Here is a 27,918-nt window from a genome sequence, read left to right as displayed (position 1 = left end):
GGATCTTCTGAGATCTCAGGAACTTCCTCCATTTATCCAACAAATTATTTGCATTTACAAGGAATGGGAAACTAAGGAGAACAGCTCTTCTTCATGAAACGGTCTGACCACAGCAGAGCTGTCTACCCACCCCTCCAGGGGAATTCTCAGTGTCCTCCAACTTTCCACCACTGGCACTCTCCTTTTAAAGCCACGTGGGGAGAATTACTGATTTAACAAGATTTTGTGTGTCCTATCTTCTCGTCCTCTTAACACCTGAAATCTCAGGGTTGCTCCCCTGGGAAAGTGAATTCTCGTGACAAGTACTCTACCCCAAAGAATATGCCTGTTGCAGACATCTTATAAGGTCAGGGGAAAACAGAAAAATAGAAAAGTATGGTCCATCCAATCAATTTAGTATTATAATTCTCATCACTTTCTTAGATATTCCCTGTATTTATCATATGCTTTCTTGAATTCAGATACTGTTTTTGTCTCCACTACTTCCACTGGGAGGCTGTTCCACACATCCACCACCCTCTCTGTAAAGAAATATTTCCTAAGATTACTCTCGAGTCTACCCTCTTTCAACCTAATCTCATGACCCTGCATTCTGGATCCTCCTTTCCAATGAAAAAGGTTTACCTCCTGTGCATGAAAACGTTTGAGATATTTGAAATTCTCTATCATAAATCCTCTAGCTCGTCTTTCCTTTAGGGTATACATGTTTACATGCTTTAGAACGAAGACCACTAATCATTTTAGTAGCCATTCTCTGGAATGACTCCATCCTGTTTATATCCCTTTGAAAGTGCAGGGGAGGTACCCGTACTGGAGAAGGTTTTCATGGGTAATGATTCAGATGGACAACCAAATCACGGTGAACCTAGAAGATGTGGTAGACCTGATTGACAAACTGAAGAGTAGTAAATCACCTGGACCGGATGGTATATACCCCAGAGTTCTGAAGGAACTAAAAAATGAAATTTCAGACCTATTAGTAAAAATTTGTAACCTGTCATTAAAATCATCCATTGTATCTGAAGACTGGAGGATAGTTAATGTAACCCCCATATTTAAAAAGGGCTCCAGGGGTGATCCAGGAAACTACAAGACCAGTTTAGCCTGACTTCAGTGCCAGGAAAAATAGTGGAAAGTATTCTAAACATCAAAATCACTGAACATATAGAAAGACATGGTTTAATGGAACAAAGTCAGCATGGCTTTACCCAAAACCAGTCTTGCCTCACAAATCTGCTTCACTTTTTTGAAGGAGTTAATAAACATGTGGATAAAGGTGAACCTGTAGATGTAGTGTACTTGGATTTTCAGAAGGCATTTGACAAAGTTCCTCATGAGAGGTTTCTAGGAAAAATAAAAAGTCATGGGATAGGTGGCTTTGTCATTTCGTGGATTACAAACAGGCTAAAAGACAGGAAACAGAGAGTAGGATTAAATGGACAATTTTCTCAGTGGAAGGGTGTGGGCAGTAGAGTGCCTCAGGGATCTGTATTGGGACCCTTACTTTTCAATATATTTATAAATGATCTGGAAAGAAATACGACAAGTGAGGTAATCAAATTTGCAGATGATACAAAATTGTTCAGAGTAGTTAAATCACAAGCGGATTGTGATAAATTGCAGGAAGACCTTGTGAGGCTGGAAAATTGGGCATCAAAATGGCAGATGAAATTTAATGTAGACAAGTGCAAGGTGATGCATATAGGGAAAAATAACCCATGCTATAGTTACACAATGTTAGGTTCCATATTAGGTACTACTACCCAAGAAAGAGATCTAGGCGTCATAGTGGATAACACATTGAAATCGTCGGTTCAGTGTGCTGCGGCAGTCAAAAAAGCAAACAATTTTGGGAATTATTAGAAAGGGAATGGTGAATAAAACGTAAAATGTCATAATGCCTCTGTATCGCTCCATGGTGAGATCGCACCTTGAATACTGTGTACAATTCTGGTCGCCACATCTCAAAAAAGATATAATTGCGATGGAGAAGGTACAGAGAAGGGCGACCAAAATGATAAAGGGAATGGAACAGCTCCCCTATGAGGAAAGGCTAAAGAGGTTAGGACTTTTCAGCTTGGAGAAGAGACTGCTGAGGGGGGATATGATAGAGGTGTTTAAAATCATGAGAGGTCTAGAACGGGTAGATGTGAAGCGGTTTTTTACTCTTTTGGATAATAGAAAGACTAGGGGGCACTCCATGAAGTTAGCATGTGGCACATTTAAAACTAATCGGAGAAAGTTCTTTTTCACTCAACGCACAATTAAACTCTGGAATTTCTTGCCAGAAGATGTGGTTAGTGCAGTTAGTATAGCTGTGTTTAAAAAAGGATTGGATAAGTTCTTGGAGAAATCCATTACCTGCTATTAATTAAGTTGACTTAGATAATAACCCCTGCTATTACTAGCAACAGTAACATGGAATAGACTTAGTTTTGGGGTACTTGCCAGGTTCTTATGGCCTGGATTGGGCACTGTTGGAAACAGGATGCTGGGCTTGATGGATCCTTGGTCTGACCCAGTATGGCATGTTCTTATGTTTTTAAATAGGGGCAATATCACCTCTCTTTTTCTGCTAACTATTCCTCTCCCCATGCAGCCAAGCATCTTTTTGTCTTTTACCATTGCTTTGCCCACCTTAAGATCATTGGATACAATTACCCCCAGATCCCGCACTTCCTTTTTGCTTAGAAGAATTTCAACCACAATACTGTACCATTCCCTTGGGTTTTTGCACCCTAAATGCATTACTCAGTATTTTTTAGCATTAAATTTTAGCTGCAAGTCCACAGACCATGCCTCAAGCTTCACTAGATTCCTCTTCATGTTTTCCTCTCCTATTTGACTGTCCACCCTGTTACAACCTTTTCTCAACAACCCTTACGTTATTTTGCTCACAAAAATTTGAAAAGAACCAGTACAAGGACTGATCCCTGAAGCACACCGATAGTAACAACTCACTCCTCAGAGAAAACTCCATTTACCACTACCCTTTGTCACCTCCCACCCAGCCAATTTCTAACCCAGTCAGTCACTCTAGGATCCATAACAAGGGTGCACAATTTATTTATAAGTCTTCTGTGCGGAACCGTGACAAAGGTCTTGCTGAAATCCAAGTATACTGCGTCTAGCATCCAGTCAAAGAAAATGATCAGATTTGTCTGACAAGATTTACCTCAAATAAAAACATGTTGCCTTGGATCAATCTATTGGATTCCAAAAATTGCACTATCCTCTATTTTAGCAGCAATTCTATTACTTTGCTCACCACAAAGGCCAGAGTAACTTGCCCGTAATTCCCATCCTCCTCCTGACTTTCACTTTTATGAATAGGAAGCACATTCACCCTTTTCCAGTCCTCCGGAACTACTCCAGACTCTAAAGAACCATTGAAAATGGTAGCCAACGAAGCTGCCGGGAGATCTCTAAGTCCCCTTAGAATTTAGGATGTATCCCATCCGGCTCAGTCACCTTTTCTACTTTAAATTTATTTAGCTCCTCACAAAAACACTGTTCTGAAATAGATTTAGGTTTACTTCAATTCTAAACATATTTGTGTTTGTTTTGTGTGGTTCTGTTCCAGGCCCTTCCACAGTGAACACCAAATAAAAATAGTTAAGCAATTTTGCTTTTTCCTCATTAGGCTCTACATATTCTTCCCCTTTGAATCTCACAATGCCACTTTTGCACTTTCTTTTATCACTAACATATCTAAAAATAAGCCTGGTATCCCTGTTTTACCATATTTGCTATTTTTCATTCTGTTTGAATTTTCACATTCCTGACTACTTTCCCAGCTTTTCTTTATTTTTTTCAGATGTTACCAGTATTCCTCTTTCTGCAATCTCTTGTCATTTATGAATGCTACCCTTTTCTCATACCATTTCAGCTACTTCTTTAGAAAATCATAATGGCCTCTTTTACACATTTTTCACAAAAAGATTAGTTGCCGTTATATCTCCTTTTAGTTTTGCCCACTGCCCTTCTACTTCCCTTAGATTTTTCTATCCAGCTAATAACTCCTTGAGGTACTCCCTCATTTTGAGAAAGTTAGTTTTCCTGAAATCCAGGACCCTGCCTTAGAATGAACCTTCATCTGTGTCCTAATATTGAACCATACCATCCGATGATCACTGGTTCCCACTACATCAGAAATAGTCCCCATTGGTAAGCACCAAATCAGTACTGCCCCTTCTCGTGTGGATTTCGTTATTAGTTGACAGAGTAATTCTCCTTGCAGAGAATCCAGGATCTCCATGCTTCTAGAAAATATTGCAGTTGGGATGTCCCAATCAACATCTGAATATTAAAATCCCCCCGCAGCAGCACCTCCCCTTTCACAACAATCCTGTGAATAACCTCCATTAAATCTCTATCCATCTCCTCTGTCCGTGATGGAGATAGGTAAATTACACCAATATAAACAGATGTTCCATTCCTTCTTTAAAGATGAATCCACAGTGCCTCCTCCTTACATTGAAAGCCCAGAAATGCTGTTGCTTTAATATACTCTTTATATAAAATGCCATGCCGCCTCCTTTCATTCAGTCCTTTCTGAATAGATTGTAGCCGGATATAACTATATGCCAGTCATGGTTTTCCCGTGTACAAGGTCTCTGTGATAACTGCTATATCTAAATCAGCTTCTTCCATGACTGCCTCTAAATTTGGGACTTTAATCCATATACTATGAGCATTATTGTACATAGCTTTCCAAATATTGCCTTTTTTCCATTTCTATGTAAGTATTTAATGTTTTATTTACCTTAGGGTTTTGTTCACCCATCCCAATGATTCTAGTTTAAAGCCTTCCTCAGTAGGTTTGCCATTCTGTGTTGAAAGATGCTGCACCCTTTCTTTGAGAAGTGGTTCCCATTTCTGCTCAGCAATCCTTGAAATATCACTGTATGATCCAGGAAGCAAAAATGCTCACATCAACACCATCTACACAGCCTTTCATTTATCTCCAGAGTGCAGAGGAGATGGACATCAGGGAGAGTAAACTGCTAATATAAAAACCAGCAGCTAATGCGGCCCTGGAGGAAGAGACCATAGGCTCCTGCATGACTGGATCCCAGTGAGGAGGGCATAGTTCAAACCTCTTGCTGTGCATACAAAATGCCCGCCAGACTGGCCGTGAAAGACCAACTGCCAGCAGGAACTGACTGTACTATCAGCCCTACTGGAACGATCCCCCTCCAAAGCAGATATCTCCTCCTGCTCCCCAAATTCCTCTCTCATTCTCTGCACATCCGCGACTTAACAGAGCACCTCCCCTTTTCTGTCTCTGGGTTGCACAATGTGTACAGAGCTGGGCTTTCCTCCACGCTCCACTAGAGGGGACATACCCCCTTCACCGCATAAAATAAAACAAACTCCTGGGATGTGAAAAAGAGAAGGTTGCATTTTTTAAGCTTTCTGTGATGCTGTCTGAAGCACTGCTGAATAACACAGCCTTCCGAAAGGAAACTCCATCCGTGCAAAAATCTTGTCGCCTTTATCTTTTTTTTTTCATCTTTATGAAAAAAGAAGAATCAGAAACCAACCCAGGCTGCTTTCCCATCTTTTTTTTTTTTTTTTTTTTTTTTTAACAAGGTTCAGTTAGAGGAGGATGGGTGGAAGGAAATAGGAAGAAACAGGGCAAAACAGAATAAAATGTGGAGCCCAAACCAAACCCTTGGAAGCCTGTTGGTCTAAGGCCATGCTCAATTTGTGCTTTCACTGCAAAAGCAGCCCTTCCAATTCAATTCTTTTCAAACAGCCTAATTAGGTCTCAATTCAGAGCATGGGACATGCCCTATCATCTAAGACCAGAGAATACTGGTAGGCTGGGGACAGCACGGGAGCCTATGTAAAGTGACATCTGCAAGCCTGTTAATCTCTGCCTTCATCTGTTGGTTGGTAGACATAACCCATGCATTTGGACTGGTCTGGCTGGATGAAGAGGAATGACGTATTTTCTGGGTAAATATCAGAGATAATTTCAGTGAAAAGAAACCAGGACAGTAAAATAAAATATATACATATTAAGCAGATTAAGATCTTAAAGCACAGGTTCTCCCACTTTTTATGAAGAGGTCTACATAACTTTCAAAATAACAAAGTGATAATTTCTAAAGCAAGCTCTGTTTCTATTTGAATTAAAGGTTCTATTATAGATCAAATGTATCACTGTAATTCCTTAAACTTAAAAATGTGAGAAATTTGTAATCTTGAAATACTGGTCAAAAACTATTCTTACTGAGTTATAAACAGGAAATGTGCTTTCCCAAAAAATAAATTCACTAAATCTTACCTTCAATACATCTGTTAAATGTTTCAGGTCAAGTCCATGTAGGAATACCTCCAGGCCACCAAAGTTTATACAGTAACTACATAATTAAAAAAACAACAATGACTGTAAAATGTAACATACAGAGATTTGATATTTTCATCCTACTACTGTATACAGAGGTCTGTCCAACATGGAGTATAATACAATCATTTTTTTTTAATATTATCCTTAGAAAGGCACATTCCCTATTAAATACCATAAGATTATATAGTATTCTGGATTCCAGCTCACAATGGACAGGACTGGGCTTCTACAGGACATACATGGAATTATAGGTCTACTTTATTTAGGAGAGTATGATCTGTTAGTCGATACATGCAATTGGGTAGTTCAGGGCTGGCTCCTGACTTTTAGTTCATTAACTGCACCCAATATTCACCAATTTATGTGTTATAATTATGCAACAAGGACAGTCAGCAAATTCCCTAAAAAAAACATTGTTTCAAGACACATATGCCAACTCTTAAGTATCTTTATTAAAATGTATTAATTGCTTAAACACAAATGGACTAAGTGATGTACACTTTGTAACAGACATAAAAGTACTTCATCTAGAGATTTCAGTATATTTGATATAAAATATTTAGGAATAGGAAAAATTTTCCATTCACAAGATACAATAATCTGTGAGGGCATCCAAAAAAAACACACAAATAAAAAAGCTTTAGCATATAAATATAAAAAAAAAAATAAAACAAATATTGTCTGTGTCTTGCCGAAAGTACAAAATACTTTCTCAAATTCTTTTCACCATTAGAGAGTACATAGTCTTTACAAGTCAATTAGCCTGTGTTCTGTGATAAGAAAATTAATACAATCACTATTAAAGCAAAGGGTAAGGATAAGCAAATTCAGCAGATTACAGGGATTTAAGACACTATGGGAAAACAAGAAATCAGATCTGCATGATCACTGATGAGATGTACTTAGATTTAACTCACTGACTGATAGAAAAGAGTAAATGAAATTCACTCAAGGACAGGGCGGGGACAGTGGTTAGAGATTTGTCCTAGGCCTGGCTCTGTTCAATATTTTCACAAATAATATAGCAAAGGGGTTAATAAGAAAGCTGTTTTTTTTTTTTCTGCAGATATACTAAGAACTGCGACACTGTGAATACTGCAGACAGCACTGAAAATTTGCAGTATAACTTATGAATATGTATTTTGCAGCAGACTTAAAATGTTATGATGCCTGCCGTACATCACTGTGTATTGTCTGGAAAAAAGATTCATAAATAAAATGAAATGAAAATTTGAGGCATTTTTTAAAGTCTAGAAGATAAAATTTAATACTAAAGTGAAGCATCAATCATTTGGGGTGCAGAAATCCAACAACACAGTAAGTCACTGGGGGAGGGGGCTGGGAGGAAGATGGAGAGTGTGAGGTACTGATGTGCAAACATAAGAGGGATCTCAAAGTACAAAGCAGTATGACAAAGGAGCAGCCAATTGGAAAGAGCAGGTTAGAAAGTCCAAAGGAAATGGCTTCCTTTGACGACAGGAATGCACATAAGGGGCCACAAAGAAAATGATTTCTGCCTCCACTATAGTGAGATGGGTGGTGGTATGGCCCCTCCAACTGTCTGGTACTCTTCGCAGCCGTCTGTCTCACCCACCTCTTCCAATGGCCCTGTGTAGATGGAAAGGTATAACCAGCAAAAAAAAAAAAAAAAGCTTGAGTTTCTTAGCTATAACAAGTGTTCTCAAGACGACAGCAGTATGACAGTACTCACCCATGGGTGACAATCTGGTGAAACCTGGTCTGGAAAACTTAAGTGAAAGTTTCTAGAACTTTGACTGCGCTTCACTGAGCAATGCCCATAAGAAATTGCCATACTGGGTCAGACCAAGGGTCCATCAAGCCCAGTATCCTGTTTCCAACAGTGGCCAATCCAGGTTAAAAGTACCTGGCAAGTACCCAAACACTAAGTAGATTCCATGCTACTGATACCAGTAATAGTAATGGCTATCTCTAAGTCAACTTGATTAATAGCAGTTAATGGACTTTTCCTCCAAGAACTTACCCAAACCTTTTTTAAATCCAGCCACACTAACCACATCATCTGGCAACAAATTCCAGAGCTTAATTGTGCATTGACTGAAAAAGAGTTTTCTACGATTAGTTTTAAAAGTGTTAATTGCTAACTTCATGGAGTGCCCCCTAGTCCTATTATTCAAAAGAGTAAATAATCGATTCACATTTAGCTGTTCTAGACCTCTCATGATTTTAACGACCTCTGACAGATCTCCCCTCAGCCGTCTCTTCTCCAAGCTGAACAGCCCTAACCTCTTTAGCCTTTCCTCATAGGGGAGCTGTTCCATCATTTTGGTCACCCTTTTCTGTATCTTCTCCATCAAAACAATATCTTTTTTGAGATATGGCAACCAGAATTATACACAGTACGCAAGATGTGGTTTCACCAAGGAGTGATACAGAGGCATTAAAACATTTTCCATTTTATTGACCATTCCCTTCCTAATAATTCCTAACATTGTTTGCTTTTCTGACTGCCACAGCACACTGAACTGACTATTTCAATGTATTATCCACCAGGACACCTAGATCTTCTTCCTGGGTGGCAGTTCCTAATAAGAAACCTAACATTGTGTAACTACAGCATGGATTATTTTTCCCTATATGCATCACCTTGTACTTGTCCACATTAAATTTCATCTGCCATTTGGATGCCCAATCTTCCTGTTTCGCAAGGTCCTCCTGCAATTTATCACAATCTGCTGTTGATTTAACTACTCTGAATAATCTTGTATCATCTGCAAATTTGATTACCTTACTTGTATTCCTTTCCAGATCATTTATAAATAAATTGAAAAGCAACGATCCAAGTATAGATAACTGAGGCACTCCACTGTTTATCCTTTTTCACTTAACCATTTAATCCTACTCTCTTGTTTAGTCTTTTAACCAGTTTGTAATCCACAAAAGGACATTGCAGCCTATTCCATGACTTTTTAGTTTTCTTAGAAGCATCTCATGAGGGACTTTGTAAAATGCTTTCTGAAAATCCAAACACATTACATCTACTGATTCACCTTTATCCACGTTTATTAACCCCTTCAAAATAAATGAAGCAGATTTGTGAGACAAAACTTGCCTTGGGTAAATCCATGCTGTGTTCCATTAAACCATGTCTTTCTATATGCTCTGTGATTTTGATCTTTAGAATAGTTTCTACTATTTTTCCTGGCACTGAAGTCAGGCTCACTGGTCTATAGTTTCCCGGATCGCCCCTGGAACTCTTTTTAAATATTGGAGTTACAATGGCCACCTTCCAGTCTTCAGGTACAATGGATGATTTTAACGATAGGTTATACATTTTAACTAATAGATCTGAAATTTCATTTTTGATCTCCTTCAGAACCCTGGGGTGGTCCAGGTGATTTGCTACTCTTTAGTTTGTCAATCTGGTCTACTACATCTTCCAGGTTCACAGTGATTTGGTTCAGTTCATCTGACTCATCACTCTTAAAAACCATCTCTGGAACTGGTATCTCCCCAACATCCTCATTAGTAAACACGGAAGCAAAGAATTCATTTAGTCTTTCTGCCCACGCTTCATTATGCCACACATCCGTGCAAGGACTCCTCAGTCTTGTATTTTAGCAGAAAATTTACAGAAATCAACTCCAAAGGAATGTGAGTGGGTTTCATGGGGACTGGTATCCTGATATCCCTGGAGATCACTCACAAGTAACTAACTTACTTTTTCCAAGAACAAGTAGGGTGGCAGTCCTCACGTATGTGGGAATCCCTAGATACAGGTTGCCCCCAATGGAAAAAGGGCAAAACAACCAAAACCAGTTCCATTTGTAAATTTTGTAAATCAAATACTCTTGTATAACCTGTATGCTTCCCAGACTTGTTAATCATGTTACCTCTATCCTGCTTCTCTCCTTCATTTAGTTTGTCAGGTTCGCTGTTTTTTGAACCTTCTTTCAGTTGTCCTCCCCCCCATCCCTGTTATTTGTAATTTCCACCTTTTGTTATTATGTAAACCGACATGATGTGTATTTTAATGTCGGTATAGAAAAGCTGTCAAATAAAATAAATAAATAAATAAATAAAAAGAGTCAATGGTCACAACCTTTTTTTTTTGTTGTTGGCAACATATCTTTTATCCATTGTATACTTAACCTCTGAGAGGCAGCCTGGAACAAAAAAACAATGACCCTTAGAAGGGAATGGAATTGGTTTCTACACCTCAAATAAATTCCGCATGACAGTTTGGCCATATCTAATGTCATGTTGACCATTCCTGTCCAAACAGTTGCAAGATGTGACTGTGTGGTAAGAACTCCACATCGCAGCCTTGCAGATCTCCTCTATGAATGCAGGTGAGCCACCGACACTGCTATGGCTCAGAGTGAGGCTTGACAAGGCCACCAGAATAAAATCTGCCTTGGCATTAACAGAAGGAGATGCAATTTGCTAGTCAATTAAATAAAGTTTGTCTGTCAATGGTTATTCCCAGTTTTTTGGTATCAAAAGAAACAAAAAGCTGTGTGGATTTTCTACAGGCTTCAGTCCGCTCCAGATAGAAGGCCAAGGCTCTCTTGCAGTCCAAACTGCAGTGCTAGCTCACCTTGGTGGACATGTAACCTGGGAAACAATGTTTGAAGGACGACCGATTGGTTAAGATGGAATTCTGATGCCACATTAGGCAAGAAAGTCAGAGAAGTGGGTAAAATCACCCTATCATGATTAAACTAGGTATAAGATAGATAAGTTGGGACAGAACCACGTTGAAATCCCAAGACACAGTAGGAGGTCTGATAAGAGGCTTCAGATGAAGAAAGCCCCACATAAACCAGACAACTAAAGGTTGTACAGAGATGGGTTTACCTTTCACATGGGTGATGGTAGGTGCTAACTGAACTAAGGTGAACTCTTACTGAGTTGGTCCTTAAGGCCAGACTCAGACATTTGTTAATGGTGATCAAGCAGTTTTTGTGTGCAGCAGGAATGGATCTAGGGTCTTATGCTCATACCACAAAGCAAACCTCCACTTAAATCCATAGGACTTTCTAGTGGAATCCTTTCTTGAAGCCTCTTAACATTCACGTGGTGAGCACCAGGAACTGATGTTGGGATCTATTTATTTATTTTAAACTCTTATATACCACTTAATCAATATGGGTAGGCCTAAGCAGTTTACAAAATTCAACATACATAATTGAAAACTCAAATTGACATAAAACAAATAAAATACATATACAATGCTTTAAAACAGAAACAAGGGGAAAGAAGGAGCAAGGATGGAAAATTAATTGTAGGCAAGTAAGTTGTTTCTTGAAGTCCTTATTGTTGTAAAGTAATCTGAGCTGATCAGGGAGGGAATTCCACAGTGAAGGGCCTGCAATAGAGAAAGCTCGGCATCTGGTAAGGTCTAACCTAGCCAGGTGTACTGTTGGTACCTCGAGTACATATTTGTTGGTGGTGTGTAATTGCCGCGATGGTTGATAAAGCTGGAGGAGAGTGTATTACCAGATAGCTGAAGAATTGTAGATTACGTTATGGATAAGTCAGAGACTTTTATAATGAATCCGTTGGGAAACAGGAAACCAGTGTAGAGAGAATAGAACAGGGGATAGCATAACTTGCTTTGATCCTGGTTAATGAGATCTGGGAAGTCCCCATTCTGATCGATATCTCCTTGAGGAGTTGGAACAAGACCTGTCTCAGCTAAAAAGGAGCTATGAGTATCAGTTCCTGTGTCTTTGTTAAGCTTCAGAGTTCTTCACAACTAGTGGAATCAGAAGATACGCAAACAAAAGACCCTTACCCAAATAGGGCAAAGGCATCCAAGGCTAGTTTGCTATGCCCCTCCTGGAACAGAACAGTGGGATCTTCATGTTCTGTGGAGATGCAAACAGATCCACTATTACCCCCTTCTTCCCTGGTTCAGGGACCATTCGTGGACTTCTAAGGACCAACTCCATTTATCTACCAGGACATTCTTCATGCCAAACAGATATGTGGCCCAGAGAACCATTCCTCGAGAGAATTGCCCAGTTTTTCGTCTGGACAGCCTCCTGACACAGAACGTAAGACCCTGTGCCTCTCTGCTTGTTGACGTAATACATCACCACCTGGTTGTCTGTTTGAATCAGGATGACCTTTTTGGATAACAGATCTCAAAGTCTTTAGAGCGTAACTGACCACCCATCATGATTTTATTTATATATTTGATTTATATTCCATTTTTTGGCACTTCAAAGCAAATTACATTCAGGTACTATAGGTAATTAGCGGGCCTACTGCTGTGGGACAGTGCTCCTGGGGTGCAAGAGGTGAGGGAAATTCTCAACCATGGCACGCCCACTGCTGCTCTTCCCACCATTCTTCTTCCTCCACCGCCTCCTTCCCCAACATCACAACAGCTGAAGTCTTCCGGGGATGGCCACCCCTGCAGTGACGCTGGTGGCAAGAGGAGGAGGGGGGGGCGGAGAGGAGAGGCGGCACAAACTGATGACATTATGGGCCATTTAAAAGGCAGTGCAACCACAAAAATATAAAAATATCTGGCCATAGTCGCATGATGAGAGCCCCCACCCCAGTCAACATAGATCAAATAAAAGTCACAAGATTCCCCCACCCTCCCTTTTAATAAACCCATTACCGGGTAGGTCGTCCCCCACCCCCCAAGATCCCAAAACCATTGTTGGGTTTCTAATGGCACCCCCTTCCGCCCCTTCCCACCCTCCTCAACCCCAAGTCAACAAAAGAATGGTTGGCATCTAGTGGTGTACCCCCTGCTTCCCCAACCCCTCAAATCCCTCTCCCATATTTTATATTACCTCAAATTTCCAAAATCCCACAAGTGGAAAGGCCCGGGCCGCCCCATAGCCCCCAGGTGGTGTCGTTTTTCAAAATGGCGTTGACCTGACCTTACTTCAGTCATGTCCCTAGGGTATCTGACCACAGCCATGTGGCCAAGGTCTGATGACTGGATTTTGCCCCAGTCACATGACTGGGACAAGGACAAGTCGGCACCATTTTGGAAAATGGTGCTGACTGGGCCCAAGGGTGCCCTGGGTCCTTTCGTTTGCGGTATTTCTGAAATGTGAGATAATAGGGTGCGAGAGATTGGTTCGGTGGTGGGGTTGGGAGATTGCACAACTAGACCCCAATGGCTTATATTGGCTTGGGGATGAGGGGGAAGAAAGGGCACTACTAGACCCCAACAATGTTTTTGGCAACTTGAGGGTTGGGGGGGATTCTGTTTGGCAATTGGTTTATTGAAAGGGAAGGTGGGGGGAACCCTGTGGACTTTATTCAATCTATGTTGACTGGGGAGGGGGACCAACATCACATGACCATGGCCAGATATTTTCATACTTTTGCAGTCAAGGCTGCCTCAATTGGTATCCTTGGGATGAGGAAGAGCATGATGTTTGACTCCAAGACATTTTACCGTGTTGGCACTTTTTTTTTTTGTGGCCCGTGTGTTGGGGCAAAGCTGCGTTCTTTTACCTCACGGAATTTTGCCACAGGAAAAACACAGCTATACTGCTGCAATATTTTTTTTGAGGGAGGGGTCCACTATTGCGGGTATGCCCTCCACAATATAGAGGGCCTCTTGCATAAAAATAAATTGCAGCTTAGTGAATGCATCACTAAGTTTCATTCTGAGGCAATGGAGGGTAAAGTGATTTGCCCAAGGTCTCAAGGAGCAGCAATGGGATTTAAACCTTAGCTGTCCTGATTCATAGCCCACTGTTCTAACTTATGTAGAGGAGCAGAGCCCTCTACATAAGCTCTCCAGCTCAGCTTGGCCACATCCACTGTAAAGACAGTTTAGATTGAAGAATTTCAGAAGGGGAGCCCCTGATCAGACTGGAATTTTTCTGCCAGCAGGACAGGGAGTCCTTAAGTTGTTGTACGACATGGATGCTGTCCCATAGGTCTTGAGTGGTCTGCAGCCACTGTGACTGAAGGGCTACTGGGTTCTCCTCATATAAAGACGTGCCATGGGAGTGACTTGTACACTTACCACCACAAGGTCCAACAGCCTTAACATGTGCCATGCTCATGTCTGCTGACTCATCTGGTCCCTTTTGCAGCAGTCTTCAGGGTGATAGCCCTTTGTTGCAGGAGGAAGGCTTTTGCCTGATCCATGACTAGCAAAATGTTTATAAACTCCAATCGAGGTGACAGACTCAGATGAGACTTGGGGCAGTTGATAACGAACCCTAGGAACCCCAACAACCAGATGGCCATGCGCATCGATTCTGCTGACCCCGACTGAGATGTGATCTTTACCAGTCAATCATCCAGATAGAGATACACATGCATCCCCAGCTTGCACAGATGCATCACCATGGCAAGGCATTTGGTAAAGACATGCGAGGCTGGAGCTAGGACAAAAGGTAGCATGCAATACCAGCAATGACAGTCTCCCGTGATGAATCTGAGATATTTCCTGTGACCTAGCAATATTTCTATGTAGGTGTAAGGATTCTTTAGATGGAGAAAGCACAGCCAGTCCCCTTTTTGTAGAAAGAGGATTAAGGTGCCCAGGGAAACCATCTTAATGTTTTCACTTTTGATACATTTGTTCAAGGCCCTTACCAGGGAAAAATCTCTCACTTTACTCCGGACACGCACTACTAGATCCCTCATCCCTATCATGATCTCGCCTCTCACTCAACTACTGGGTCTTGCACTACTCTCAGTATCTCTATTTAACACTCAATCGATTACAAAAAAAATCACACATCCTAAATGATTATCTCCTCGACGCAAACCCAGACATCTGCGCCATAACAGAAACCTGGCTTAAACAGACAGATACAGCCCTGATAAACCAACTACCTATTCATCAATACTACTTCTCTCTTCCCAGACAGAAAAAAAAAGAGGCGGCGGCTTGCTCCTAGTGGCCAAAAAGGAACTTAGGCTAACCCTTCAACCAATTAAGTCAGCCTCTAAATTAGAACTAGGCCTGTTTAAATCCGACCATCTTCAAATCCTCCTTATCTATGCTCCACCTGGTCTCCTGGACACAGTTGCCTCCCCCATAATTGAAATCATAGCCAAACATATCAACCTAGATGCCCCCGCTTTGATATTAGGGGACTTTAACCTCCATGTCGATTCAATCCCGCTCTCTACTAACTGTGAAGCATTCCTCACCTCTCTCAAGGCCATGGGCTTCACACAAATCATCAACAAGCCCACCCATAAAGCAGGGCATATTCTTGACCTCATCTTCATCAACTCCAGTTTTTCACCCTCTACCCCCCCCCCCCAACCCGGAATGCACACAAGTCCCATGGTCTGACCACTCTCTGATTACCACCACCCTCACAAGCAAGGAAAACCCCAAAGCACAACCCACTAATTCTACAGTTCACTACAGGAGATCCTGCTCCACAGAAGTCCTCAGCGAGCATCTAACAAAGGAACTCCACAAACTAGAAGTCTCTGACCCCAACTCGACACTCCGCTCATGGCTTAGTATCACAGAATCAATAGCGAACAAAGTATGCCCCCGGGTAGCCAGAATAATCAAGCAGACACCTAATAGGAAACAACCATGGTTCTCCGATGAACTCAGAGAACTTAAACGAAACCTCAGACAAAGAGAAAACAAATGGCAAGAGACCCCATGCCCAAGCACATTAAATGCATACAAATCAACCCTACACATATACAGAAACGCCACTCTCCGAGTGAAAAAAGATTTCTACGGTCACAGTGTACATGACCTCGTCTTTGACCCTAAGACTCTATTCTCCTATGTATCAGAGCTCACAAAAACCTCTACCCCATACATCCCAGACGAACAGGCACAAGCAAAGGCAAACGAACTGGCAATTTTTTTCCACAACAAAATATCTAAATTACTAACACTCCTGCCTTTCAATTCTACCTCCACTCGCATCTCCAGCTCCCCCCCTCAAATTTCGGTCCCTCACTGGAATCATTCGAACTCACCTCCGCTCTGGAAATTGAATCCCTAATAAAGAAAATGAAACCCTCTTACCACCCACTCAACCAAATCCCAACCAACCTTCTTTTATCGGTGCCAGACTCCATCTCCAAGTACCTAGCGGACATCATAAACTGCTCACTATCTCAAGGAAACTTCCCGGACGTCCTAAAAACCGCCACCCCTCAGAGAAGGACTCCAAATTATTGGATAATTGGAAGAAAGCTGTTTTAGATAGCTATGCTTCAGTCACAAGCCGTGGGCTTGGCACGTCAACTCATGCGCCGATAGTCACATACTAATCACAGATACCAGACCGATTCCAGTTCCATGTCAGTGGAATATTGAGCATTCAAATGCTTTATCATGCCTTCTGAACCAGTAGGCATACTGTAAAAACCCAGTTGATGGCCTTAACGTAAAGGTCCTGCGATACTCCTTGGTGTTTTGATGGTGCTGATGGTCCAGTGAGCCGGTGCCAGCATCGATGATTTGGCGCATTCGCCCCGCATCAACGGCTCAGCACGCGTTGATGGGCTTGGCACGTCAACTCATGCGCCGATAGACTTGGTTGAGAGGCCGGCGCACCGTGCCGATGGGCGGGGCGCCCGATGCCTGCATCGGCGGTTGGCGCATCCGGCGCCTGCGCCAATGGTCGGCGCGTCCGGCATCTGCGGTCGAGGCGTCTGGCACCTGCGCTGGCGGTCGTCGCTTGCATCGTTGTAGACGCTTCTTCGTTGCGGAGCACTTCACCGGTGTCCCAGGGGCTCAACTCTGTGTCAGACCCATGAAATGGAAGGCTACCGAGGAGGTAAAATAAAGAAAAGGGCAACAGCCCAATGGGGGTTCCTGAAGCCGTATCTCGGCGCGCCTGCAATGTCAGTGAGTGTCTGTATTGGCCCAGTGCTGTGCTCAAGATACAGAAGTGTTAATAATGATACTCCGTAAGGACAGCTAATCACAGGTCTCTCTCTCTATTATTAAGGAAGCCTTCCAGTAAATTGGGATATAAAAAAAACATACTTGGCAATATTCAACTTAATCAAATATTTAGATGGAAACTGAAGCATACATGTTGCACCTAGGGCCAACACTGTTTTCTTTCCAAAAAAGATTTCCTCCTTAATTGAGTTTCATGTGTAATATCAGGAAAAACTGCTATTCTAGAACCAAGAAACAAATTTTCTCTGGAATGAAAAAAACATTTTTAAAGTCCAATTATAGTATATTTGACATTTTTTTCATGAATTCCAGCCACACATGTTGCTCCTTTTTGATGGAGGAATCACTAGAGAAGAACAATCAGATTCTGGGATGACAATTGTCACACCTAAGTAGAATCTTGTTTGTAGGCAAAGTCTTACTTAAATGTACCCGATTTGGGTTTTGTGCACTGAAAATTATGTCTTGGTGTCAAGACAATTTTGGTGTTGTCAAGCCTGCATTGCCTTTGGTAGTTGATGGCACTGACAGAATATCTGAGCCAACGAGAGACTCAGCTGATTACATTGTTCTCTGTGCCAATCTTTTATCTGAATCTTGGGCTGTACAGACAGTTTTTTGTGCATGGTGTCAGTATCTTTTCTGCTAAAGCGTAGAACTTACTTCCCTCTGTACCGAATGGGGAAAGATGTTTGCATAAGAGTGCGGTGAATCATGGAACAGAACATAAGAATATAAGAAATTGCCATACTGGGTCAGACCAAGGGTCCATCAAGCCCAGCATCCTGTTTCCAACAGTAGCCAATCCAGGCTACAAGTATCTGGGCAAGTACCCAAACACTAAGTAGATCCCATGCTACGATGCCATTAATAGCAGTGGCTGTTCTCTAAGACAACTTGATTAATACCAGTTAATGGACTCTCCTCCATGAACTTACCCAAACTTTTTTTAAACCCAGCTACATTAACTGCACTAACCACATCCCCTGGCAACAAATTCCAGAGTTTAATTGTGCACTGAGTGAAAAAGAATGTTCGCCAATTAGTTTTAAATGTGCTACATGCTAACTTCTTGGAGTGCCCCCTAGTGCTTCTATTACCCGAAACAATAAATAACCGATTCACATTTACCCGTTCTAGACCTCTCATGATATTAAAGACCTCTCTCGTATCCCACCTCAGCCATCTCTTCTCCAAGCTGAACAGCCCTATCCTCTTTAGTCTTTCCTCATAGGGGAGTTGTTCCATCCCCTTTATCATTTTGGTCGCCCTTCTCTATACCTTCTCCATCGCAACTATATCTTTCTTGAGATGCGGCGACCAGAACTGCATACAGTATTCAAGGTGCGGTCTCACCATGGAGCGATACAAAGCCATTATGATATTCTCTGTTTTATTCACCATTCCCTTCCTATTAATTCCTAACATTCTGTTTTAACAGAATCATCGGCTCAGTGTTTTTACACACTGAGCCGACGATTTCAAAGTATTATCCACTATGACGCCTAGATCTCTTTCCTGGGTGGTAGCTCCTAATATGGAACCTAACATCATGTAACTAAAGCATGGGTTATTTTTCCCTATATGCATCACCTTGCACTTATCCACATTAAATTTCATCTGCCATTTGGATTCCCAATTTTCCAGTCTCACAAGGTCCTCCTGCAATTTATCACAATCTGCTTGTGTTTTAACTACTCTGAATAATTTTGTATCATCTGCAAATTTGATTACCTCACTCGTCGTATTCCTCAGCTGATGGTTTCTTCTTCTTTCCTGTTGATCTCTACGATGAAACCACAAAATCCAAAAGTGTTGTCTCCTGTATTGTCTAGTCATGGAGGACATATGAGTACAGGAAAAATAATTTAACAGATGAGGAGCACCTAAACACCTTAGTCCTGATTATCCGGGATGAATGTGCCCCTACCAGGTTGAGGACACTTTTTGAAGCATGGCATCAAGATGAATATAGAAGCCAAGCTGAATTTCAATTTGAACAAAATTGAGGAAGTCATTTAACTTTTTTTTTTTTTTAATTTTATTAAAGACTTATAAATAAATGGGGGAAAAAATTGAGAAAATAAAGAAACTATATGCAAAAGAGCGCAAAATACGTCTGTTCATATGAGCGGATGAAAAAGGAGACTGATGTGAAGTTTTGAATATACTCAGAAAAACCTCTTTTTTGAGTTCTGACTGGGTAATTTTAAAACAAATGCAAGTGCACCCATAAATGTGTATATTGGTGCGGGAGCAGAAATACGCTGTAATTTTATATCAAGCGTGAAGTACATGTGCATCATTTACAATCCACCTATTGCACATATGTATGCGCGCAATCTTAAAAGGCGACTTGAGTAAACGTCTCACGTGTATTTCTGCTAGGGCTTTAGCAGCTTTTATGCGCATATGCAGGCGGATTTTAAAACATGCTCACGCGAGGGAAAAAACATTTTTTCCCAATTAGTCCACCAGTTTATCCAGTTGATATTGAGGTCTACCAGACCCCTTCGGTTCTTCATTCTGTAAGCCCCCCACTTGATCGCAAACCTTCACGCTGTGCTGAGAGCCCTAAAATTCAAGATATCTACACTTGCTCCTCATCAGGACCTGCAGTAAAGTTACACGGATAACACACAGATGCGCACCATGGTCAGCTTTATTAAAATTCGGAATTATGCGCGCAAGTCTTACCCCAGCCCAGAATCCCCATGCCCCACCCCTTTTTTCCATCCCCTTATACTTAACACGCACATAGGTATAAACATGCGTACTTTGTGGCGTCTTAAAATTTGCGTTGCTCATGCGTGGCCCACATATGTGCGTATGTGGTCATTTTTGCGCAAGCAACGCTTTTAAAATCTACTTTCTAGAGTGATTTTCTGTCTTGGCACTGTAAGATGAAGTCATTCCTTCTGTGGCTGACTTTACCATGCTTGTCAATGGAGAAAACTTCTTCACTAGAAATCTCTGGAAGTTTTGTTATGCCCTGAGTCACATATGGTAATGTGACAACCTTGTGATAGGTAAACTGTCTTCAGAGAAGAGAGTATTACTATTTACTAGCCATGCATTTTTAGCAGCGCACACTACAGAGAGGGTATAGCTTCTATAAAATGTAAATGCCACAAATACATGTCTATGTTAATATTCTTTTACTGTTACTATGAATGCTATGAAGACATTTCAATAAAACTTTTTTCACTGGGCCGTCTTAGTATGGCGTCAATTATACTTTGTTTTTTAATGGGGACATTAACTAAACAGCCTGATTTACTAAGGCTTTTCTCCCATTCTCAGGTCGATGCAATACCGAAGTGCTTAAAACATGCATTCAAACTGGATGCACAATCACCTCTCCTGGGGCGCTCGATGCAATAGGCAAATGAGTCACAGCACTAAAAGGACGTGCTAGGAATAAATTGTGCGTCCCTAGTGCATCCATGGCATCAGACACCCAGGAGAAGTGGCTGTGCACACATTAGGAAAATGGATGCTCAATTTGAGCGTCCGTTTTCCTATCTTGTGCACAGCCACAAGTTAAGGAAATAGACATTCGTAAATTCTGCATACGTTTTCCTAACCTGACCTCCAGCATGACTTTTTTTTTTTTCAATTTATTTTTCACGTTGCTGCTTTCTGTGATTCCTCTGACTTAATATCGCCACACTATTAAACTAGAGGAACCACAGAAAAGCAGTATTTTCTGCTTTTCTGTAAACATTTGGGGCTCCTCAAGACTTGACACCAGCTCCGGGACTGGTGTTAATTTTTGAGAGTAAAAATGTGTGTGTTGAGCGCACATTTATTTTTTACATAAGGGGGTACTAGCTAATAGCCTCATCAACATGGCATTTACATGTGATGAGGCCTATTAGCAACTTGTGTTTAGACATGCTAATCCCCTTATTGCATAAGGGGTGATAGACGCATGTCCAACCATGGGTTAACCTGTGCACTAGCCTGAGTGCACGGTATTGCATCAGGCTGCCTATGTTTATGAGAAAAATGATTAGTAAATGAGGCTCAAACTTTGATATATACTGTCTTGCTAAAAGTCAGTTCCAACAATGTTGGAATGGGGCAGAATATAAGAAAGTTTTAAACAAATAAATACTAGTTAGATAAGTTAAAAAAAAAAAGTATTACTAAAAATAATGGCATTACTTTGGAACTTCTTTATATTAACTGAAGATGTTTTGAATACTGTTAGAATAGCAAACATTAAATGCTTCACATACCTTATTTTATACTAGGTCTGAAAATTGGAAATTAAACATCAATGTTGATAAATCACAATATAAAAAAGAATGTAGATAAAAAAAAAGCTCTGATTTTCTTCTATTTCCAAACAACTAATACATAGAAAAAGTCAGCACCGCCTAAAAAGGAATGCAATTCATGAAAAATGATATATGATAATCAACAACACAGTACCAATACAATATTTTCCATAGTGAGTGCTGGCATATAAATGAGTACTAGGAGTCATAGTGGATAATACATTGAAATCATCGGCTCAGTGCTGCAGCAGTCAAAAAAGCAAACAATGTTATTAATTATTAGGAAAGGAATGGTGAATAAAACAGAAAATGTTATGATGACTCTGTATAGCTCCATGGTGAGACTGCACCTTGAGTACTGTGTACAGTTCTGGTTGCAGCATCTCAAAAAAGATATAATTGTACTGGAGAAGATACAGAGAAGGGTGGACAAAATGATAAAGGGGATGGAACAGCTCCCCTATGAGATAAGGCTAAAGAGGTTAGGGCTGTTCAGCTTGGAGAAGAAACGGCTGAGGGGGGGATATAATACAGGTTGTTAAAATCATGAGAGGTCTAGAACAGGTAAATGTGAATCAGTTATTTACTCTTTTGGATAATAGAAGGACTAGGGGGCACTCCATGAAGTTAGCAAGTAACACATTTAAAACTAATTGGAGAAATTTCTTTTTCACTTAACGCACAATTAAGCTCTGGAATTTGTTGCCAGAGGATGTGGTTAGTGCAGTTAGTGTAGCTGGGTTTAAAAAAGGTTTGGGTAAATTCTTGGAGGAGAAGTCCATTAACTGCTACTAATCAAGTTGACTTAGGGAATAGCCACTGCTATTAATTGCATCAGTAGCATGGTATCTATTTAGTGTTTGGGTACTTGCCAGCCTGTTTGGCCACTGTTGGAAACAGGATGCTGGGCTTGATGGACCCTTGGTCTGAACCGGTATGTTAATTTCTTGTGTTCTTATATGTGTGCAAGTAAATGGTTTAGGGAAAAACAAAAGAAAACTATAACTAGTGCTTCAATCATTCCAGAATCTTCCTCAGGACAAACTATTTTACATAACACAGAGAGGTTTCAAAAGAGGGCTCCTGTTCTCCACGCACTTAGTTAAGGCAATAGCTTATCATGCAGGTTTCATTCCCTTTATTTCTAGTTACTGGCACCTATGCATCAATAAGTTTCTTAAATCTTTAGATAACATTCATGCTGCACCTATAAAATTTTAGTAACAAGCAACTGTTATTCTGAAAATATATCTTTCTTTAACCTATAATCTTATTTCATTTTTACTCTTACCTGTTACTGTAGTCCTTTACAGTATCAGGTCCTGATTTTAAGCATTTGTAGATAGCCTCCTCTTTTGTTACACTTTGGAACTTACCCCATAAGTTATTTGAAGACAAGGAAAGCATACTAAAAAGCTAAAAACAAAAAGACACTCTTTAAAATGTCAGTCACATAATATGACCATTATGTTTCTTCATTGTTATACTCTTAAATCAAGTCAAGGATTGTTATTTAGACTTTTATATACCAACTTTCCATATCAAGATCACAACGGTTTACAAAATTAACATTCATAATTTTAAATCAAGAATTAACACAGAACGAATGAAATAGATCAATACAAATTAAACCACATACTGAAAACATACAAAATAAATTATACCACTTACTAAACCATAAGATAGATAATATAGAAATAATATTTATTTATAACTTTTTCTATACCGAAGTTCAAACAACAGAGTTAATTATCACTCCGGTTTACACTGCAACCATAAACAGACAGTGACAAAAAATTGTCTTACATAGAACAGGAGGAGAAAAAAAACTTGGATACAACTTAAACAAGGGGAAAATATAACACATCAAACTGGTAAGAACTGAAAGAATTGGCTTTTTGGGGTAAAAAGGAAATCCGAGGGAGGGGGTTGGAGGGTGGGGGGGTGGAATGGAAGCAGGTTACAATAGCTTTAATGAAGTCAAAGGCATATACTGGATAGCTTAGGCAGCGGAAAAAAGTGTGCTTAGGAATCTAGGCTTGGGAAGAGTAGGTCCGTGGAGGTTGTGGCAAGGACGAGTGGTTATGGGAAGGCTTAATATGACAACTAATGTCTTATAATCAGTACATTGTAAATCATGTTTCACTACGTTTGTCCTACATGCTTCCAGTCCGTCAAATTCTCATCATTTTTTAAAAATTGACACTCTCACTCTCTCATTATATTTTTTTTTTAATTCCTGATGCTTCAAATTAGAATCTCTCTTTATTCTTGAGACTGTAGTTCTCTTACATTCTCTTGATTTCAAGTAAGATTATATGCATTTTTAAACAGCCATGTTTTTAGACTACGTTTAAAACCCTTTCTATCTGTATCAGGTTTAGCATCTCAGGTAGTGAATTCCAAAGCTTTGGACCAGCTATAGAAAACATACGATATCTCTTACTTGGGTTAGATATACACTCCATATTGTTGGGACAATCAGTAGACCTTTATTTTGAGATCTTAATTCTCACTGAGATGTGTATCGTTATATTGACACCCCAAACAGACCAGCATCACTTGAATGAATCATTTTGAATATTAACGCTAATACATTTTAATAGATTCCTGTTTGTACTGATAGCTAGTGCAGTGATATCAGTGAGTGTGTTATGTGATCAAATTTTTTAGTTCCTAATAAAAGTCTAGCTGAGGCATTTTGTACTAACTGTAAAGGTTTTAAGAGACATGTGGGAAAACCAAGTAGTAGGGAGTTATAGTAATCTAAGTTTGAGAAAGTAAGTTTGCAATACAGTGCAAAAATCCTCAAAGGTTATTAAAGGTTATACGTAACTCAGCGTAACCTATATTAACTAATTTATTGATGTGCTTTTTCATCATAAGATTTTCATCTAATTGGATATCTAGATCACGTACTTGATTTGAGGAAGTAATTTGAAAAGTAAACAGATCCAGGACCAGTGGTTAACCATGGAAGAATTTCTACCTAGCCAAATGACTTCAGTCTTATTAGGGTTTAATGTTAGTTTACATTGAGATAGGACTTGCTGAATAGCTTTCATATAGGTTGATAGTATCAAAACTGTTTGTTCAAGAGATTTAGAAAATAGAATGCAAAACTGTATGTCACCCGCACACAAAAGGAAAGAAAACCCTAGATTTGCAAGTAATTTACACTGAGGAAGCATATAAATATTGAATAGCGTTGTCGAAAGGCCTGAACCTTGAGGGACACCCGTATCAATATGGAAAATATCAAACATATATGATTGCCCAATTTTATTTGAATTGACCCATTAGAAAGGAAGGAAGCATGGATGTATTCACAGCCTGCTAGACCACCATTCCATTCACACTGAAAAGTACAATAGACATTTAACAAAATAGTGTAATTGACTATATTAATATCAGAAAGAGGAACAGGGGGTCCAAATGCTTTCAGTAGTATGTTCTCCATATTCAAATCTTGTGAATTGTCAATTTGTACCAATAAAGCTGTGGCCTTTTCACTCTCTCCTGCTATCCTCCAGGTTTGTATGTTAAGAATATCAAGGGAGGAGCGGGAAAATAGGGAAAGGAGAAAAATTCAGAGGAATAGATGGGTGGTTCAAACAGCCAGGCTATAAGTGCCCATGTTATGATTTGAATATTTATCAATATGTGCAAGAAGTACATTAATACATTTCATTTTATTTTAGTTTTCTACACTATTTAGGAAAGCATACATAAAAATTTTGGAAATATACAAAATATAGCAGAGTTGCTTACCTGTAACAGGTGTTCTGAGGACAGCAAGATACCAGTCCTCACACAGGGGTGACATCATCGGATGGAGCCCAGCCTAGAACTTTGATCTCAAAGATTCTAGAGCTTTTAAACATTCTCTGAGCATGTGAAGCTGTAGTTATCACTGTGCCCCTAGGCAGAGTCCCTCAATTTATGATATACCTAATACATGGTGAAATCACATCCCAGGGGAGGTGGGTGGGTTTCATGAGGATCAACATCCTGCTGTCCTCGGAGAACATCTGTCACAGGTAAGCAACTCTGCTTTCTCCAAGGACAAGTAGGATGGTAGTCCTCACACATGGATGAATCCCTAGCTAGAGACTGCCAAAAACAGGTCAGAGCAGGGAATCCCACAGTTCTGAAAGCACCATCTTTCTCCCATTTGCCTAAGAAACAGCTGACCCAAAAACTGTCTAGGTGGGAAAAGAGTTGGGTTCAACAAAAGAAAAACAGAACAGAGAGACACAAATACCCCAATGCATAGCAGAGGCGCCCAAGGCAGGGGAATGATGTGAAGTCCAAGAAGAAGCATACTTTGCCTCACGGGACTATTACAGTCAGGGTTTTGGATCAGCGAATCTTGACAAGCAAAGTAGATCAAGAACCTCTTGGATAAAGGAAAAGTCCTAAAGCATCAATCATGAAAAGAACTTTTGAATGAATACTGCAGAGTTTCCTTCGGTGTCACAAGACCAAGGAAGCTGATACCTTGACGTGACGATGGCGCTCCTGCTATTTCTGACACGGCATAGACAGAATTCTGCCTGCAGAGCCTGAGGCACTGGGAGAAGTAGACAACCCCTGCCGTACCCAATCGTGCATGAAGCGCTCCACTGTTGCACTAACTCCTAATGGAATCAGCATGTACATTGTAACGATGGCATCCCCATTGTCACTCGGTTTCTGACTATGGTCATTCCTAGTGGTGAGTGGCGTTGCCCTCATGGTACCTGACAATGCTCCAAGAAGCTAATCGCAGACCTTGAACTGGGGTCGTGAATGGCTCACCCTCCTTTCCGTTGTATAATGGTGGAAGTCCACGGTAACTGAAGGTGCCCATGGTGCTCTGCAGTGGTGCCCTCTAGCATTTGATTGCATCCACTGGTGCCCACAGTGACAATGACGCCCCCTGTGCCAATAGCATCCTTGGCGCTCTCAAACAATGGATTGACGACATTTGAGCATGCCACAGGCACCCAGAATGCTCGAAAGCATGCAGCGCCATCGATGGCACTCCAGGTGACTGCAAACAAAAACAGCTGGATGGCACCCATGGTTTACACGATGCCCTAAGAAGGCGATGACTCACAAACACTGCAGGCCGAAAATGTGAGGGTAGGCAGCACTGATGGAAATTGGTGCCTGAAGGCGTTGATGATCCAGCAATACCGATACGGCACAGACACTCCACATCAGTGCTCAAAAGAACCGATGATAGCTGGTAGCCTTGACGGTTCTTCTCAGCTCAGCTATGTGCCCGAGGGCATTAATGTTGCAGGCTGCACGGTGTCCATGTCAGTGCCTATGGCTGACACTAGCCTCAACAGCAACTCTGGCACTCAACCACACCGATGGTGCTCAAAGCCCAGTGGGACCTCTGATGCCTCATGAGTCCAGAATCTTTGGCACTGTACAGCAGCTCCGGCACCCAAAAGCATTAGCGCCCTCAACAGCCGACAGTCTTATGCTATTGCTGGAACACCTCGATGCCCCTCAGTGTCCCAGGCACCACCAAGGGGCTCGTCTGTGCCCCCAACACTCGATAGACTCAAGAGTACTGGGGCCATGGTGTTCCAAGATGCCTTAGGTCGATGGCAACCCTGACACTTGATGGTACTGCGGCTGCCCCAGGCCTGAAGCCCCCTGTCAGCTGAGGGTTCCCATGGTGCTCGAGAGCTCTCAGGACCCCCAGTGTCCCGGCGGTTGACACCTTTGAGGACAATTAGGTACTCGGCTATTTCAGTACCCCCTGGTGGCAAAGGCGCTTGACAATGTCGAAAGCAGACACAAAAAGCATCGCTGGTAAACATTTATATTTATTAAAATTTATGAATCGCTTAACACTAAAAAATAGGTCTAAGCACATAAATTAAAACCAGTCAACAGAACTAAAATCAAAACATAATACCAACTAAGCAATTAAAACAATCAAATAAAATAAAAGCATAAAATTTTCAAATTAAAACTAAAACAGATAATAAGTAATACAAATCAGTCTTAAAAATAGGCAATTTTAAAGAGAAACATGTTAAGTTTTCTGAAATTTTTTATCGAGTCACACTGACAAAGTTCTATTGGAAAAGAGTTCCGAAGAATAGGACTGGCCACTGAAAAAGCGCACTCTCAAGGGATGTGTAGACATGTGACTTTGGGAGATGGAACATCTAGCAAGCAATGCTGAAAAGCATGTAAAGTTCTAGTTGGTTGGTAAAATTTTAAAATAGCATTGGCCCATGGACAAGTCTGGCATTAAGTAGTTTAAAAATTGTTATTCCAATTTTATATTTGATCCTTTCACTAACAGGAAGCCAGTGTAACATCATGTTGTGTCCGTCGATGCCCGACGCCCTCTCGCCGCTCTCCTTACCTCTCTGGCGCCTCTGTCTCCG

At 40.9% G+C, this 27,918-nt stretch overlaps 1 protein-coding gene across 3 annotated transcripts in view; it reads right to left on the bottom strand.

Moving 5' to 3' along the window:
- ASZ1 (ankyrin repeat, SAM and basic leucine zipper domain containing 1) overlaps positions 1–27,918 on the bottom strand; it is a 434,600-nt gene that overhangs the window by 142,014 nt on the left and 264,668 nt on the right. For all 3 annotated transcript variants that reach the window (XR_003858727.1, XM_029616793.1, XM_029616795.1), the window contains exons 7-8: positions 22,809–22,933; positions 6,296–6,371 (exon numbers count right to left, since the gene is read on the bottom strand). Coding sequence is in view for 2 of the 3 variants with exons in the window: in XM_029616793.1 (XP_029472653.1) it covers positions 6,296–6,371; positions 22,809–22,933 (201 nt within the window). In the remaining variant the exon portion in view is untranslated. The remainder of the gene's footprint in view (positions 1–6,295; positions 6,372–22,808; positions 22,934–27,918) is intronic.

This window comes from Rhinatrema bivittatum, chromosome 9 (assembly GCF_901001135.1).
Source record: "Rhinatrema bivittatum chromosome 9, aRhiBiv1.1, whole genome shotgun sequence".
Taxonomy (NCBI): domain Eukaryota; kingdom Metazoa; phylum Chordata; class Amphibia; order Gymnophiona; family Rhinatrematidae; genus Rhinatrema; species Rhinatrema bivittatum.
Note: the sequence above shows the minus strand (reverse complement) of the source record. Positions and strands in the feature narration are given on the sequence as shown.